Consider the following 17467-nt stretch of genomic DNA (forward strand, 5'->3'; position numbering starts at 1 on the left):
TAACATCACATCTGTGTTTTCATTTACGATCAATATCAACTTAGATTTAGTTTTGCAATACTGACAGTTTATGTTATTTTATGTTGGTGATGTTTTGATGCTCTAAACAACAACAAAATATTATTAGATTCCACTCAACAAGTTCAGTTGATCAGTTGTTATGCTTTTATATATTTTTTTCATTCCAGATATTAATGAATGTCTCAATTCATCTTTGATTTGTGGACCAAACGCATCTTGCAACAATTCCATTGGAAGCTTCTCGTGCTCTTGTTGGAGCGGATATGATGTCATGAAAATGAACGAATCTGTCAGTAACAGTAACCCATGTTCTGGTATGTGTTTGAGTCATTTATATACATGATCACTGTTCTCAGATAGTGTTTATAAAATAACTGATGTACAGTCAAGTGTCACATTATTGGTGTTTCATTCATTCAGAAATGTTATAAACATTGTGGTGGTTTATATCATGTTTTTTCTTTTAAAGATGTGGATGAATGTCAGGTGAATCCATCTGTTTGTGGTCCAAATTCTAACTGCACAAATGTAAATGGAGGTTTCAATTGTTCATGTTTGGCTGGATTTACTGCTTCATTCCCAAATCTCACCATCAGCATCAATAACACATGCACAGGTGGGATCTGACATCACATCTGTGTTTTCATTTATGATCAAAAACAACTTAGATTTAGTTTTGCAATACTGACAGTTCATGTTATTTTATGTTGGTGCTGTTTTGATGCTTTAAACAACAACAAAATATTATTAGATTCCACTCAACAAGTTCAGTTGATCAGGTGTTATGCTTTTATACTTTTTCATTGCAGATATTAATGAATGTCTCAATTCATCTTTGGGTTGTGGACCAAACGCATCTTGCAACAATTCCATTGGAAGCTTCTCGTGCTCTTGTCTTAGTGGATATGATGTTATGAACATGAACGAATCTGTCAGTAACAGTAACATATGTTCTGGTAAGTGTTTGAGTCATTTATATACATGATCACTGTTCTCAGATAGTGTTTATAAAATAACTAATGTTCAGTCAAGTGTCACATTATTGGTGTTTCAGTCATTCAGAAATGTTATAAATATTGTGGTGGTTTATATCATGTTTTTCCTTTTAAAGATGTGGATGAATGTCAGGTGAATCCATCTGTTTGTGGTCCAAATTCTAACTGCACAAATGTAAATGGAGGTTTCAATTGTTCATGTTTGGCTGGATTTACTGCCTCATTCCCAAATCTCACCATCAGCATCAATAACACATGCACAGGTGGGATCTGACATCACATCTGTGTTTTCATTTATGATCAATAACAACTTAGATTTTGTTTTGCATTACTGACAGTTTATGTTATTTTATGTTGCTGATGTTTTGATGCTTTAAACAACAACAAAATATTATTAGATTCCACTCAACAAGTTCAGTTGATCAGTTGTTATGCTTTTATACTTTTTCATTGCAGATATTAATGAATGTCTCAATTCATCTTTGGTTTGTGGACCAAACGCATCTTGCAACAATTCCATTGGAAGCTTCTCGTGCTCTTGTCTTAGTGGATATGATGTTATGAACATGAATGAATCTGTCAGTAACAGTAACCCATGTTCTGGTAAGTGTTTGAGTCATTTATATACATGATCACTGTTCTCAGATAGTGTTTATAAAATAACTGATGTACAGTCAAGTGTCACATTATTGGTGTTTCATTCATTCAGAAATGTTATAAATATCGTGGTGGTTTATATCATGTTTTTCCTTTTAAAGATGTGGATGAATGTCAGGTGAATCCATCTGTTTGTGGTCCAAATTCTAACTGCACAAATGTAAATGGAGGTTTCAATTGTTCATGTTTGGCTGGATTTACTGCTTCATTCCCAAATCTCACCATCAGCATCAATAACACATGCACAGGTGGGATCTGACATCACATCTGTGTTTTCATTTATGATCAATAACAACTTAGATTTTGTTTTGCATTACTGACAGTTTATGTTATTTTATGTTGCTGATGTTTTGATGCTTTAAACAACAACAAAATATTATTAGATTCCACTCAACAAGTTCAGTTGATCAGTTGTTATGCTTTTATACTTTTTCATTGCAGATATTAATGAATGTCTCAATTCATCTTTGGTTTGTGGACCAAACGCAAATTGTCACAATTCCATTGGAAGCTTCTCGTGCTCTTGTCTTAGTGGATATGATGTCATGAACATGAATGAATCTGTCAGTAACAGTAACCCATGTTCTGGTAAGTGTTTGAGTCATTTATATACATGATCACTGTTCTCAGATAGTGTTTATAAAATAGCTGATGTAAAGTCAAGTTTCACATTATTGGTGTTTCATTCAGTCAGAAGTGTTATAAATATTGTGGTGGTTTATATCATGTTTTTTCCTTTTAAAGATGTGGATGAATGTCAGGTGAATCCATCTGTTTGTGGTCCAAATTCTAACTGCACAAATGTAAATGGAGGTTTCAATTGTTCATGTTGGGCTGGATTTACTGCCTCATTCCCAAATCTCACCATCAGCATCAATAACACATGCACAGGTGGGATCTGACATCACATCTGTGTTTTCATTTATGATCAATAACAACTTAGATTTTGTTTTGCATTACTGACAGTTTATGTTATTTAATGTTGCTGATGTTTTGATGCTCTAAACAACAACAAAATATTATTAGATTCCACTCAACAAGTTCAGTTGTTCAGTTGTTATGCTTTTATACTTTTATACTTTTAAACAACAACAACAAGTTCAGTTGATCAGTTGTTATGCTTTTATACTTTTTCATTGCAGATATTAATGAATGTCTCAATTCATCTTTGGTTTGTGGACCAAACGCATCTTGCAACAATTCCATTGGAAGCTTCTCGTGCTCTTGTCTTAGTGGATATAATGTCACTAAGATGAATGAATCTGTCAGTAACAGTAACCCATGTTCTGGTAAGTGTTTGAGTCATTTATATACATGATCACTGTTCTCAGATAGTGTTTATAAAATAACTGATGTACAGTCAAGTGTCACATTATTGGTGTTTCATTCATTCAGAAATGTTATAAATATTGTGGTGGTTTATATCATGTTTTTTCCTTTTAAAGATGTGGATGAATGTCAGGTGAATCCATCTGTTTGTGGTCCAAATTCTAACTGCACAAATGTAAATGGAGGTTTCAATTGTTCATGTTTGGCTGGATTTACTGCCTCATTCCCATATCTCACCATCAGCATCAATAACACATGCACAGGTGGGATCTGACATCACATCTGTGTTTTCATTTATGATCAATATCAACTTAGATTTTGTTTTGCATTACTGACAGTTTATGTTATTTTATGTTGGTGCTGTTTTGATGCTTTAAACAACAACAAAATATTATTAGATTCCACTCAACAAGTTCAGTTGATCAGTTGTTATGCTTTTATACTTTTTCAATGCAGATATTAATGAATGTTTCAATTCATCTTTGGTTTGTGGACCAAACGCATCTTGCAACAATTCCATTGGAAGCTTCTCGTGCTCTTGTCTTAGTGGATATGATGTCATGAGCATGAAGGAATCTGTCAGCAACAGTAACCCATGTTCTGGTATGTTTTTTAGTTATAAATATTTTTTTATTTACTGGATATTGTGTGTTTATCAGATGCTTGATGTAAAGTGTCAAATTTCTAGGAATTTTCATAAAGTGTTTGAATCATTTATATACATGATCACTGTTCTCAGATAGTGTTTATAAAATAACTGATGTACAGTCAAGTGTCACATTATTGGTGTTTCATTCATTCAGAAATGTTATAAATATCGTGGTGGTTTATATCATGTTTTTCCTTTTAAAGATGTGGATGAATGTCAGGTGAATCCATCTGTTTGTGGTCCAAATTCTAACTGCACAAATGTAAATGGAGGTTTCAATTGTTCATGTTTGGCTGGATTTACTGCTTCATTCCCAAATCTCACCATCAGCATCAATAACACATGCACAGGTGGGATCTAACATCACATCTGTGTTTTCATTTTTGATCAATATCAACTTAGATTTTGTTTTGCATTACTGACAGTTTATGTTATTTTATGTTGGTGAGGTTTTGATGCTCTAAACAACAACAAAATATTATTAGATTCCACTCAACAAGTTCAGTCGATCAGTTGTTATGCTTTTATACTTTTTTTCATTGCAGATATTAATGAATGTCTCAATTCATCTTTGGTTTGTGGACCAAACGCAAATTGTCACAATTCCATTGGAAGCTTCTCGTGCTCTTGTCTTAGTGGATATGATGTCATGAACATGAATGAATCTGTCAGTAACAGTAACCCATGTTCTGGTAAGTAAGAAACATATCAGATAGTAAGAAGTAAGAAATTTCAGAAGTAAGAAATTCCCATGCATTAGCTCTACTGTTTGCTTTGCTTTCCTGAGCTTCACGTTGCTGTAGACACGCCATTAAGACAAATAATGTCAGCTCGTTGTGAGCACGATTGTCACACGACTACATTTTAGTTGAGCTTGATGAAACATGACGTACTTCGCTCGGAGGAGTAAAGTGTGATAAATGTGGCCTCAACAACTAGATGCCTTACACTTGTACAGCATGTCAAGTGGATTGCGTGATCTGATTTTTATCCTTTGTAGAAAACAGTGTTGATCCTAGACATCTAGGGGCCCTAAGCAAACCTTTGTTGGGGCCACCATAAAATATAATAAATCAATTAACACTCAATAAGCTGTGGTGTGTAAATGCGGTGATTTTTTTTCTAACCAAATAAAAGATAAAAAAATTAAGCATTATAAATATATAGTTTACTCTAGAAAGCTAAGCATATGAAAACACATCAAATGTGTTTACAAAAAGTGACTTATTATCATGGGCAAACGAAACACAGTGCATTGCATGCAGTAACCCATGTACAGGTAAGTGTCTGGATCGTTTATAAGAACATTTTTAGTTGTTATGGGGATTTTTTAAAATATATATTTAGCAGTTTACTCGAATAAACCCCTTTTTCACATTTGTGAATGAATTAATTATAGGATTTGACAACAACATAGACTGTTTATGATACATTATTTGTATGAGAATACGCTGTCAGAGTTCTGCATGTAAATGTTGGTAACACTTTAGATTACCTCCCGCAATGTACCGCATAATTAAACAGGATTTACAGCATAATTCATTTTAACAATAATATTACTCTTACAGTACTTATTAGATTAGATTAGATTCAACTTTATTGTCATTACACATATACAAGTACAGTGTAACGAAATGTAGTTTAGGTCTAACCAGATGTGCAATTAGCAAGTGCAAGATTTACAGTTAGAATAAATACAGAATACAATATTGAGAAATCTATAGATTTCATATCTATAGATTTGGGACACAATATGTTAAGTTTGGGGAATAAAGAAGTTTATGTACAGTTAAGCAACATCTAAGATTTAGTGTGGACGTGTATTTTTTATTTATTTAGTTTTTTGTTATTAATCTTTATCGATTAATTTTTTCTAGCATATTCTGCAGTACCAACGCCACAAACAGGTATGTATAAAATGTTAATGGTATTTTTTGTGTTATTAGTGTGAATCTCATAAATTACTTCTTTCTGGACAAAAATATCGCAATCAACCGGGACAAAAATCGCACACGCTTACCACCAGCATTTTTCGAGCCGTTTTTAGACGTTCATAATTGAGCTATTTTCACTGGCGATGAGGCGAGTGAAAGTGCAAATTCACTCCCTGACATAAATGGCGCTTAATGAAAACAGGAACATCCCGAGATAACAGAAATATTCACAAGGTGGCGTAGCGCAACTTTATGCTTCTGACACTCGCTTGTCACACAGAAGAAGAATTCATGTTGGCAAGACCGTTTTATGCTTGAGCGCCACCAATTCGCGTTTAACTGTAACTTCAGCAGCTCCAGGCACGTGAACAAAAGTACCAATCTCATTGGTTGGGCAGTTTTTTTAACGTGGCGTGTCGAACCCCAAAAATCGAGCCTGAGACGTTATTATTTTTTATTAATGCCTTTAAGCCTGCCGCTTTGCCTGTCGGTGTGCACACTCAACTTTGTTTAGCCACGAGGCGTTAAATGTCGACGATAAATGTGCACACATATCGCTCCGTGTGGACAAGCCTTTATGTTTATCCATAACATTTTTATTTTACACAAATAACTAATAAAACTTTGCAGCAGTATTAAGTATTTTAATATTTTTATTAATGTTAATAATAACAATAATAATATGTATGTATTTCTTTTTTTATTGCTGGTATATTCTACAGTCACACCACCACAAACCGGTATGTCAGTTTATGATAGTTTGATGCTCATAAAATAGCTTTTTTCAACAAGATTATGTTGTGCCTTTTCCAAGTTTCATTTGATGATTGATTTTATCCAGTTTAATCCAGAAATTAAAGCGATACTCTGCCAAAATGAATTACTCACCCTGAGTTTGGTGTCTCAGCTTGATTCAATCGTACCCTCGTGCGTTTGCATTCATCTTATGACTTACATGAAAAAACGGGTCAATATTTTGTGTTTTTTAGTCACTTGATGCTATTATGCGCAGAATAAACAACACTTGGTCTTACTGTATGTTCGCTTACAGAGCTTTCTGCTGCTTGCAAATGTTTATATCTAGGAAACGAAAATTGTAGTAGCATTCATTTGCCGCTCAGATTCTACTCGCAACGTGCAAAACAATGCAGACTCACTCTTGCTCAAACCCAAGGTAAATTACAAACGCTATCATCTCTTACAAGAGTTTTATTGAAGTAAATACATTGTAATCAGCTGAAGCCCATGCGCAGGCTTTGGTACCTTGGTGCGCACCTGAGTTCGCATGACAGCTTTTACATTAGCGCTTTTTCATGCAAACGGTGTCCTGTTACGAACTAAACTCCGAGCATGAAAGACACCTGAAAGCCATCTAAGGGGGGGCCTCACCCATAGAGCAGTCTAGGGGCCCCTGACCACCTTCATCCGCCCTGCTTACGTGGGGTGCTGACGTAGAACAGCGGCTCCTGTGTCTGCGCAATATGGATGTGTTGTGAACGCCACGTGGTCGTCCGGAGACACATAGGATTCTGATGAATGAAGTCAGGAAATTGTTACATTTGTTATTTTTTGACTGAGTATCGCTTTAAACCCTAATCATTTAATTGACAGGGCTAATAATAACAACTCCATCAACTGCAAAGCTTGTTACAAGATCTGGCTCAAGAATATAAGTGTTTAATGTGCCATGATTGCTATTAATTCGAATTTTTTTTGTAAATATGTCGATACAAATGTAATTTTACTTTTTCTTTACAGTTATTAAAATGTCAATGACAATAGCTAAAACTTTCGAAACCAGTTTCACCAAACCTGATGACAGTAATTACAAAGATTTTGCCAAAAAAATCGAGGATTCAGTGAGTATTTCATATTTTCTATAAAATAAATGTATTTTTGTGTTTATTTGTTTCTTAAGGATATCAATGCCTTATGCTACGTTTGGTGGGACTTACTGTGTTCTTGACATATTTCCAAATTTTTCCTATGTTTGATCTCTATGTCTCATTATGACAGGTACACACTTTAACACGGGTCAATTTATTCTTCGCACAGACTGATTTTTTGTAGCATGTCCAACATATAATTCAGTCGCACTGTACAGCCCTTATACGTATAATACGTAATAAATGTGTATACATTTACAGGTCGAACAAAGTTACCAAAGTTTGTTGAAATATTACAAAACCGGTTCAGTCAAAGTCACTGGCTTCAGGTATTGCAAATTTATTTTATTATTGTTTTAGAAACCTTTTGTTTTGTTCTCCGACTTGTGTGATTTGTGTTTTTCTCCATAGACCGGGTAGCACTATAGCAGACTACACGATTCTTGCAACCAACAGCGATCTGGATTTTACCTCAGCAAACACAGATCTTTCCAACATTCTCTTGAGTAAAGGAATCACTGTTGCTCCCACTGCGTTTGCTCAGTCTGGTGAGTGTAGTGAATGTTTATCACAAAGTTAAAACTTTCACATCTCTTAGTTCTGACTGTATGTGTTATGTAGCTGGTGTACTGTGTGTTTGTGATATTAGACATATGTTTTTATTTTTAGAACAAAAGCCCCTGATCAGTACTTCAGATAAATTCTATCCTCAGCAAAAGATGGAGCTGAAATGTCCACAGTCTGTTAACAGAAAAATAACATGGAAAGTTAATGAAAATGTGCCAGACAGCACAAAATATACCATTTCAGAAGACGGTGGCACACTTCACTTCATTGCTGCTTACAGTCTCAATGGTGAGTCACAGGAGTATTTTGTTTGTGCTGTTATATTTTATACAGACATTTCTAAAATCGCTGGCAAAAATCAAAAGTAAATAGCATTTTTTGACCAACAATTAAACCTACATTTACATTTAGTCATTTAGCAGACGCTTTTATCCAAAGCGACTTACAGATGAGGAAACATTGGAAGCAATTATAACAACATAGACAACAAAATACACAAGTGCATCAAAAACTAGTCCATTAAAGCCTAGCACAGTATACAAAGCTAAGAATAGTGAGGTTAGTAATTATTTTTTTTGAATAAGAAGAAAGAAAGGGAAAAGAATGAGGATAAATCAATCAGCGACGTGTTGACGGATGAGATGCATCAACCGTACCAAACCTTTGGTTTCCTAAGCTTGAATAGCACCAAAAACACGTTTTGCTAAGGTTGCTTCAGCTACTGCGCATGCAAAGATGATTCCAAATCTCTCTACAAAAAATCTTTTTTTTAGTACAAGCAGTTTCTTATGTTAAAATTAAGCTCCATCCTACACTTTACAAAATGTATAATAAAAATGGTTCTGTTTTTCCCCACGTGTAGGCAGATACTCATGCATCATGCAAAATGGTTCAATACCTTACATCCAGTGGCAAGATATTAGCATCGAACAAGAACCCAGTATCAGTGTGGGTGAAGATGAACGTGTTTTTCCATGTGATGAAAGGACTGTTAAGTTAACATGCCGTGTTAATACAGGCTACAGTGTTGAGTGGTTCCTGAATGGCAAAGTGCAACCATCAGGTTATACATAATGCATCAATTACTATTTACAATGAGAAAATCCCAATTATTTTAAATATTGACAATAAATATATTTCACTGTTTTTAATCAGATATCGAGTCAGACTCCATCACAGTAAACCATATATTGTCAAAGGAAGATTGTAAGGAAGAAATCTTTACCTGTCGACTCAAAGGTTTACCACAACTACACAGTTTCAGTTATAGCATGAGCAATGTCACGGTTAAGACGAGCACAGACGGTAAGTCTTCAGTTTCTCATTCGTAATTTACTGCAGCAGCAAGTTCTTTAGATGGTTGAGTTTAACTTGATTCAAATGTGTAAAGAACTCGCAAATAATAATCACCACTGCAGTGTAACAGACACCAAGTCATCTTGTGTGTAAATATTTCAAGAAATACTGTGAATAACACACATACAGAATATGATGTATTTTGATGATTCGTTGCACCTAATAAAATATTTACAAACACCAGATTTTACCTGTAAAAACGACACACTTGGATTTGGACAAATAAATGATAAGACTAAAGGACTGTGTGAGAATGGCAAGGAAGGAAGCATAACGTATACATGCAAGTTAAATGCAACAATGCAAAATAATTGGGAAATAGAACAGGATGACTGTGTGCTCAAAGTTATCAAAGATCTTGAAAGCAAAGTGGAGGTAATCTATTCATTTATTTGTAAAACAAATCAACTGTCTGTTCGAAATGTTTGTTATAATGAGAATTGTTGTGCTTTGTATTGTAGGGCTTAGCTGTGACTGCTATTCCAGAGTTTATGGGAAACCTCAGTAGTGCTGTTGAGCAGAATAATGCAAGTGTAACCCAATCTGCTGCGACTGTCAAAACAATTGTTAAGATCCTCTCCAAGATTGCTGATTTGTCAAAAAACATAACGCACAAAAAACCTGTTATGGAGGTAAAGTCATGTTATATTTGTTTTGTTATGGTGTGTTAAGTTCTTCAAAATATGGCCACACTTTTTTATTTAGATTTAAGAGGTAAAACAACTTTTAATTTAGGTAATCATTTTAATCATATATAAAGGAAATCTTAATAAATGACACTATATTAAACTTTTTTTATTACATTTCCAGAGTTTTTTAAACACAGTGGACGTCATCGTGTCAGATAATTCCAGTAAAACTTGGGAAAATTTGAACAATAAAAGCACGACAGGAAACACCAGCGTTAAACTTCTGCAATCTATTGAGAATATAAGTGATCGACTTTCAGATGAGTTTGCAATTAATCTCTCATCTATTCAGTTGAATAGAAGTGCAATAAAAAACTCATTCAACCAAACATCTCAACTTCCAAACTCAGCGACTCAGATTGTGATACCAAATATTTCAGAAACGACCTTCATAACTGTTATATTCTTGTCAAAGCTTAACAATGTTCTACCTACTCGTAATACTCCTAATAATGACAACAGGACATCACAAAACCGCATTAATGGAGACGTGGTTGTGGTTAAGGTCAATGAAACAATTAACAACATTACGTTCGCTTTCGACATTGCGGACACATCACTGGAAAATCCACAGTGTGTCTTTTGGAACTTTGATCTCGACCGATGGGATACAACTGGATGTAAAGTCAAGATCTTAGGGAATAAAACAGACAAGGTTACATGTGAATGCAACCACACAACCTCTTTTTCAATCCTGATGTCACCATTTGCAACCCAAAACCCTGTAGAAAGCACAGCCTTAGCCCTTATAACATACATCGGTGTTGCTATTTCATTGGCCAGCTTGATTCTGTGCCTCATTATTGAGATGATTGTATGGAAGTCAGTGACACGACATGACACGTCATACATCCGTCATGTCTCAATAGTCAACATCGCTGTGTCTCTGCTGATTGCAAACATCTGTTTCATCATTGGAGCTGCAATCTCAAATCCATACGCAAAACTAGAGCAGATGATCCCAGTGGGTCCCTGCAGTCCAGTGGTGTTCTTCATGCACTTTTTTTATCTGGCTGTTTTCTTCTGGATGTTCGTTTCAGCACTTTTGCTTCTTTACAGCACTGTCATCGTCTTTGGTCAATTGTCTAGAACTGAAATGATGGTCATTTCCTTCATGCTTGGTTATGGTGCACCTTTGCTCATAGCAGTTATAACTGTTGCATCCACAGCTGGAGCTGAAAACTACGTTTCAAAAGAAAATGCATGTTGGCTGAACTGGAAACAGTCTAAGGCCCTGCTGGCATTTGTGATTCCGGCTCTGGCTATCTTTGCCTTTAACCTCATGGTTGTTTTTGTAGTTGTGTATAAGATGTTAAGAAGAGGACATGGAACTACAACTCAATCAGATGAGAAACATGTTCTCATGGTCATTGCCAAATGTGTGGCTTTCCTGACTCCTATCTTTGGTCTAACATGGGGATTTGGGATTGGAACCATGGTGTCACCTGACTTTGGCATTCATGTGATGTTTGCACTCCTTAACTCACTGCAGGTACCTCTTTTTGTATTTGTGTCTTAAAAAATCAAAAAACATTGGTAATCCATTATAATGCTAATTATTTAATATTAAAGTCCCAGTGAAATTCAAAAATACAATGCCTATTTTTTCATGAAATTTGCAGTGTTTATTGTTAATAGTTTATCAATGTGGGTCATTCTGCTTTAAAAATGTGTCTGCCCTCATAATCTGAAAATGCACTTCCTTCCTGTAATGTAATGACTTTCTATCTTAAAGTGATAGTTCATCCAAAAATGAAAATTGTGTCATAATTTGCTCACCCTCATGTCATTTCATACCCACATACATGTAAATTACTATGTTCTGATGAACGCAGAGAAAGATTTTTAGAAGAACTGTAGCAATTTTCCATTCACAGTAGGTAGTCAAAGGTTTCCCATAACTGTGTGTTCCTAAAATCTTCTAAAAATCTCCAACAGAACAAAAAATATACAAACATAGTCTCACAGAACAGAAAATAGCTAATAATCTTTCAAATACTTTCTTTGTGTTTAACAGAACAAAGAAATGTATATAGGCTTGAAACAACCTGAGGGAGAGTAATTGATGACAGGATTTTCAAAATATATAAAAAAGATCACAACATACGGTTCACAGGGACTTTAATATCTATCTCATATATATTTATATTAATATAACCTTGTTTCCCCCCATTTTTCTTTGACAACAGGGGTTCTTTGTGTTGGTGTTTGGAGTTATTTTAGACAACAGGGTATGACATTCATCTACTTATTCTCTGTGTGTATTTACAAGTACTTGTGATTCTGATTCAGTTAGTGTACGAAATCATAGTTTGTTGTACTATAAAATCTAGTATAACCAGGAAATTTGGTTTAATTTGGATATCCACGTTTATGTCACACATCAATCATACACACTTAGGGGCGGTTTCCCAGACAGGGATTAGTTAAAGCCAGGACTAGAATTTTGTGAAATGAAATACATTTTAGTCCTTTTAAAACATTACTGGTGTGCATCTTGAGACAAAACAATCACACTGATTTTTGTTGAGATCTGTAAGTGCACGTTGTTTTCAATCCTGTCCAGGAAACCACCCTTAACTCTTTCAAAAATTAAGAGACATCTCGATTTAAAATATGACATATTTTATATGACATTTGACCGTACATGCTACTTTTGTTATTTTATTATCAGTACGTTTCTTTTCTTTTTGCTCGCAGGTTCGTGAGTATCTATCAAGAGATCTGTCATTAAAGACCGTTAGTTCCACACGTACCAAGGTAAACACAATGCACATCTTGTATACTTGCATTACATTTGTCCTGCTGTAAATAATGTGTCTTAACTAATAATAATCTGGCCATGTTAATTTACCATGTTGTTTTTATAAATTACAGAGCACTAGTGCAGGAACGTCTTCAAGTCGACTAGGTTTCTGGCAAAGGAAGTGGAGGAGAAGTAAGTAAATAATCAGATCTGAATAATCTTAAAACATATAGTGAATTTTAGTAGAGTGTGATATGGATTTATATCATCTGTGACATGGACAAAATCATCTGCTAAATGAATTCACATGTCATACATGTGAGGACAATAAAACTGATATTGAGTAACATACAACTCTTTTCAGATGTTTACAACGTGACTCCCAGCACAGCTACATCCACAAACAACTTCAGTGGCTCGGGGACATAAACTTCATTAGACACTGCTGAATCACAGGCATTTCCTCTGCTGTCATCTACATACATATGTGTGTTATGTGCACAGTGATTTTGAGTGCACTCGTCTCACTCACTATTTCCATCATACAACACGAATCAACTTGGTGGAGACTGACTGTTAATGGCATGAATGTATGATCAATTGTGTTTGTTTTTGTTGAAAGTTATTTAATAATAAACTGATTAAATTAATGGTGAAACATATTTAAATATATCATGTAATTTGATTCAATGTAATAAATAAACATAACTGTAATGATTTTGCCATCTCTTGTCTTGATTTTCTGGTCTGGGGCAGAATCATGACAGACCCACGTGTTTTATGTGGAGAGGAACATATTATGGTCAATCAGGACATGATATGCGTTCTCTCCAGTCTCGTCATTTGGCCCCGCCCCTCTCGTTCCTAGTATAGCTTTCCTCCTGTGTCTCATTACCCACACCTGCCCATCGTTATCTAATTTGTTAGTCTCCCTATTTAATGCCCTCATGTCTATTGTCTTGTGGTCGTTCATTGTACATGTTTCCTGCTCTGTACGTCTTCCTGTGCCGCGTATGTATATTGCCATTTCCAAGTTCCTTAGCCCTAGTTGTCTATTTTTGCCCCCCTTGTGGGAAGTATTTTTTTTCTGCTATGGTATTTAGTTTTGGTTTGTGGTTTTACCCCATCGTGGGTGTTTGTTTTGTATTCGTTTTATCATTAAAATCTATTTGTTAACCCAATGATCCCGCTGCCTTGCACTTGGGTTCTTCCACCATGTTCACAACAATAATGGTAAATAACTTTGTTTATGTTGTTTGTTTTGTTCTCTTTATTCTTCGACTAATACATGGCAAATAAGGTGATAGTGAACTTTAATCATTTTACCAAACAATCCATAAAGCCACACTGGTGTAAGGTCGTTTCTCAAACAGAAGGCTGAATCCTCTGGAGGTCACTTTTGTAGGCTTCAAACTTCATCAAGCCTGGTTTATTTTTGTTAACTGACCATTACTCTTAGTTAATTTATGCTTATTGCAACATGCTTTTGACTAGTGAATGGAATGCTCAAATGTGTAATTGATAACATTCTGAAATAAGACATTCTTTATGATGTACACAGGGGCAAATCGACCACTGGAGGATGCAGCCTTCCATTTGAGAAGTGACCATGAGCGTTATGATGAATGTCCACAACTATTCAACTTAAGTGATGTATGTCAGTGTCCGAAATCGTTCACTCATTTTCAGGCACTTCTTTCCCATATAGTGGACAATTAAACATTTGTTATATAGGGAATGAGTGTGGGAATTTGCATGCAGTTTTAGACTTTGAATCGCTCGTAATCACTCAAAGACATCAGCGGCTTAAAGATTCATGAAGCATCCCTTCTTGCCTGAAATAAGTGCTTTGGAACGATCTGACGGCGAGTAATAATATTGAATGTTTTGAATGAGTAGACGTTGAGTGAATAGATGGGCCTACAACAACTATCTGATTAATCCATCAACAAATGGCAACATTGCAGTGAACACTTATTCATTGGCTCATGACATTCTTCTTATCACGATCACAGTGTTTCTCTTTGTGTTTGCTTGTTTTTAAGGTAAGAAAGTCATTTTTTCAGGTCATTTGACACAAAGACAGATCTCATGTCATGGAAGGAGCTATGGAAATGAGCTAGGAAATGATAAGCAACTGTATCTCAATAAGCACCATTGTTTGGTCAGGGAGTCGGACATTTTAAGGGCTGTCTACTTTGCAAAATCCTTCAAGCGCAAAATCCAACTTATGAATGAACTTCATGAAACACAATAGAACTTTTGAAAAGACAACCAGTAATTTTGTTTACATAAACACACATTGCTACCCTGCTAAAACAAATAACAGTAACGCAAGAAACCACCACGGAAATTCTGATGGTTTGCATTGACAGACAAGGAACACAATCTTAACATCTTAATGTAAAATTAGCCATATTTGGGCAATAATGTCGCAGAATTTTCAAAGTGTTTCTCCTATGTACTTCGACCAGTTTACTTGAACAGGTTTTGCCTGTTGTTGATAAAGTTTCATAACACGCTAAAGCAGTCCCTTCACAGGAAAATAATCAGTTCGCCATTGTAAAGTGAGCTAGGGAAGCTAGATATATCCATTCTTGAATATTTATTAAAGGTTTTCCTCATAGTTTGAATTGAAGCATGTATGATCTGAGATAGTTCACACGGTTAATAAATGAAACAATATGATGTGCTTATCTTTTCCAAGTAAGAAACATGTCAACTGAGGACAATGTTTATCGTGCCTGTCTCATGACTTTCTCATCTGATGGCTCTGTTATATAAAAGTGTATTCATTCAGGAATGCTATCATTCAGGAACTTTATCTTTTTGTTTTTCGTATCTCTTTTTTTATTGTCTGTCATAACATTTTTGATAAAGTATAAAACCCAATTGCTTAAGATCAAGTTGTTCTAAACCGCAATGCACAAAGTAATTCATTGTATTTAGTAGTGTTAACTTAAATCATTACAATTTGTTCAAATGAATCGACTTTGTTGGGTATTTAGAACTTTCTGATATTTATGACTTTGCAAAAGTTAAACCCTTCAAGTGAGGTGAATGCGTTTTGTTGTTTAAATTCACACACACGTCTTCTTTAAATTTACTGCGACTTAAAAGCTTTCAGAATATAAATTTTGCATCTGACGTCATCCGTGTACACGCATGCTGTTCACAGTGAATTTTTATGCTCAAGATGGCGGATCGGTCTCGTTTCATGCGGCGCTGTAAGTATAATTTTCGATTCAATTGATTAAATCCAAAGACCATTATGTTTACTTTTTCATGTGGAGCATTTTATTGTTGAAAGTTAAGCGTGATGTAAAGTCATGAAGGTTTTTAGATGTGATGAAAGGAAGAAAATATGAACTCCTCTAGTTAGCTTTTTGGCTAATGAGACATGTTCCATTTGAAAGAGGGGTTGGACGGCCTAGTATGTTATATATTTAAATGATTGACAGGGTCATTGTAGCATTCATATCATAATTACTAACAAGTCATTTCTGAAATATTTGCCATTTAACAATGATCATGTTATTAACTTTGTTGTTTTCCTGATTTTTTTTTAGCTTGATGATTCTGAAGTACATGTTGAGAATGCGCCGGTGGCTCTACTTACTGTTGTCCGTGGCAATACTACTGCTCCTATATATTATGACCCAGTGAATGCCTCCGTTGTTCTTGAGAATGAAGTGGTGAAAGTGACATAAGACTTTTATATAAATAATAATAAACAAGACGAAACCCACGAGGGGGAAAAACCAAATGAAGTGGATAAATTCAACTTTATAACGTTAAAGTAAATAATTTACAAACACTTTTTGTACGGTTTGTATTCCTAAATTCTTCTAAATGTATTTATATATGTTTTATATATAAAACAAAAAATATCTTTAAAACAACGAGAGAACGACATAATTTTACTTTTTGGGAAAACTGTCCCTTTAAACATGTATAGTGTTTGACAAGGAAGTGGACAATCATCAAAATAAGCAAACGGTCAGATTTTATATAATTAAAAGACAGTTCATTTAATCAAAACAATGAAAACAATCCACAGAATTGCCCTGAGGTTCATTCTGTGTGTACATCATGCTCAGTGGCGGTTCTACATTGAATTGCACCCCGGGCGAGAACGTCTTTGAGCGCCCCCCCCCCCTCGAAAAAACTAAATTGTCATATTTTTCTTGACCTAAACTACAGTGGTACAAATTGAATTTGTCATTAAAATGTAATTGTACCACTGTAGTTGAGGTCAAGAAAAGTATACATGAAATTGTTATAAAACAATTTGTCAGAGTATTTAACACTTAATGATATTTTACTGACATACGATTTGTACCACTGGAAAAAAGGGGTCAGAAAAAGATTCATGACAGTTATAATGGCCTCATGACAGCCAATGTCAAAACCAATATGACAGTTAACCCAGCTGTAGTGGCCATAATTCATTTATCTTCTTATTGGTTATTTGTTATCACTTGTTTTGTTGTGTTCACTTCCGTTTCCTTTATATCCGGTGTGTTCTATTGTTTGTCGTGGTTGGTAGGGGGTGAGCGATGGGATGGCCAACTTTCTGTTGAACGTACAAGTAAAATGTTTGTTCTGTCAAATAAAACAACTGTGACGCGTACAGAA

General features: G+C 35.1%; 1 protein-coding gene across 1 annotated transcript in view; it reads left to right on the plus strand.

The window, feature by feature from the left end:
• Window positions 1–14012, plus strand: part of LOC306904569 (uncharacterized protein) — a gene marked incomplete at its 5' end in the record, with an annotated part of 32059 nt that extends 18047 nt beyond the window's left edge. The window contains 28 exons of the mRNA XM_079474557.1: window positions 189–335; window positions 491–637; window positions 831–977; window positions 1133–1279; window positions 1473–1619; window positions 1775–1921; window positions 2115–2261; window positions 2418–2564; window positions 2816–2962; window positions 3119–3265; window positions 3459–3605; window positions 3855–4001; window positions 4197–4343; window positions 5529–5558; window positions 6308–6325; window positions 7344–7444; window positions 7733–7800; window positions 7883–8019; window positions 8141–8326; window positions 8901–9101; window positions 9194–9343; window positions 9579–9769; window positions 9856–10026; window positions 10205–11575; window positions 12273–12314; window positions 12784–12843; window positions 12961–13021; window positions 13194–14012. Of these exons, the coding sequence (XP_079330683.1) occupies window positions 189–335; window positions 491–637; window positions 831–977; window positions 1133–1279; window positions 1473–1619; window positions 1775–1921; window positions 2115–2261; window positions 2418–2564; window positions 2816–2962; window positions 3119–3265; window positions 3459–3605; window positions 3855–4001; window positions 4197–4343; window positions 5529–5558; window positions 6308–6325; window positions 7344–7444; window positions 7733–7800; window positions 7883–8019; window positions 8141–8326; window positions 8901–9101; window positions 9194–9343; window positions 9579–9769; window positions 9856–10026; window positions 10205–11575; window positions 12273–12314; window positions 12784–12843; window positions 12961–13021; window positions 13194–13258 (4763 nt within the window). The 3' untranslated portion in view covers window positions 13259–14012. The remainder of the gene's footprint in view (window positions 1–188; window positions 336–490; window positions 638–830; window positions 978–1132; window positions 1280–1472; window positions 1620–1774; window positions 1922–2114; window positions 2262–2417; window positions 2565–2815; window positions 2963–3118; window positions 3266–3458; window positions 3606–3854; window positions 4002–4196; window positions 4344–5528; window positions 5559–6307; window positions 6326–7343; window positions 7445–7732; window positions 7801–7882; window positions 8020–8140; window positions 8327–8900; window positions 9102–9193; window positions 9344–9578; window positions 9770–9855; window positions 10027–10204; window positions 11576–12272; window positions 12315–12783; window positions 12844–12960; window positions 13022–13193) is intronic.
• Between the last annotated feature and the right edge of the window lie 3455 nt (window positions 14013–17467).

The sequence above is a fragment of the Barbatula barbatula genome, assembly GCF_947034865.1.
Source record: "Barbatula barbatula genome assembly, chromosome: 15".
Lineage (NCBI taxonomy): Eukaryota > Metazoa > Chordata > Actinopteri > Cypriniformes > Nemacheilidae > Barbatula > Barbatula barbatula.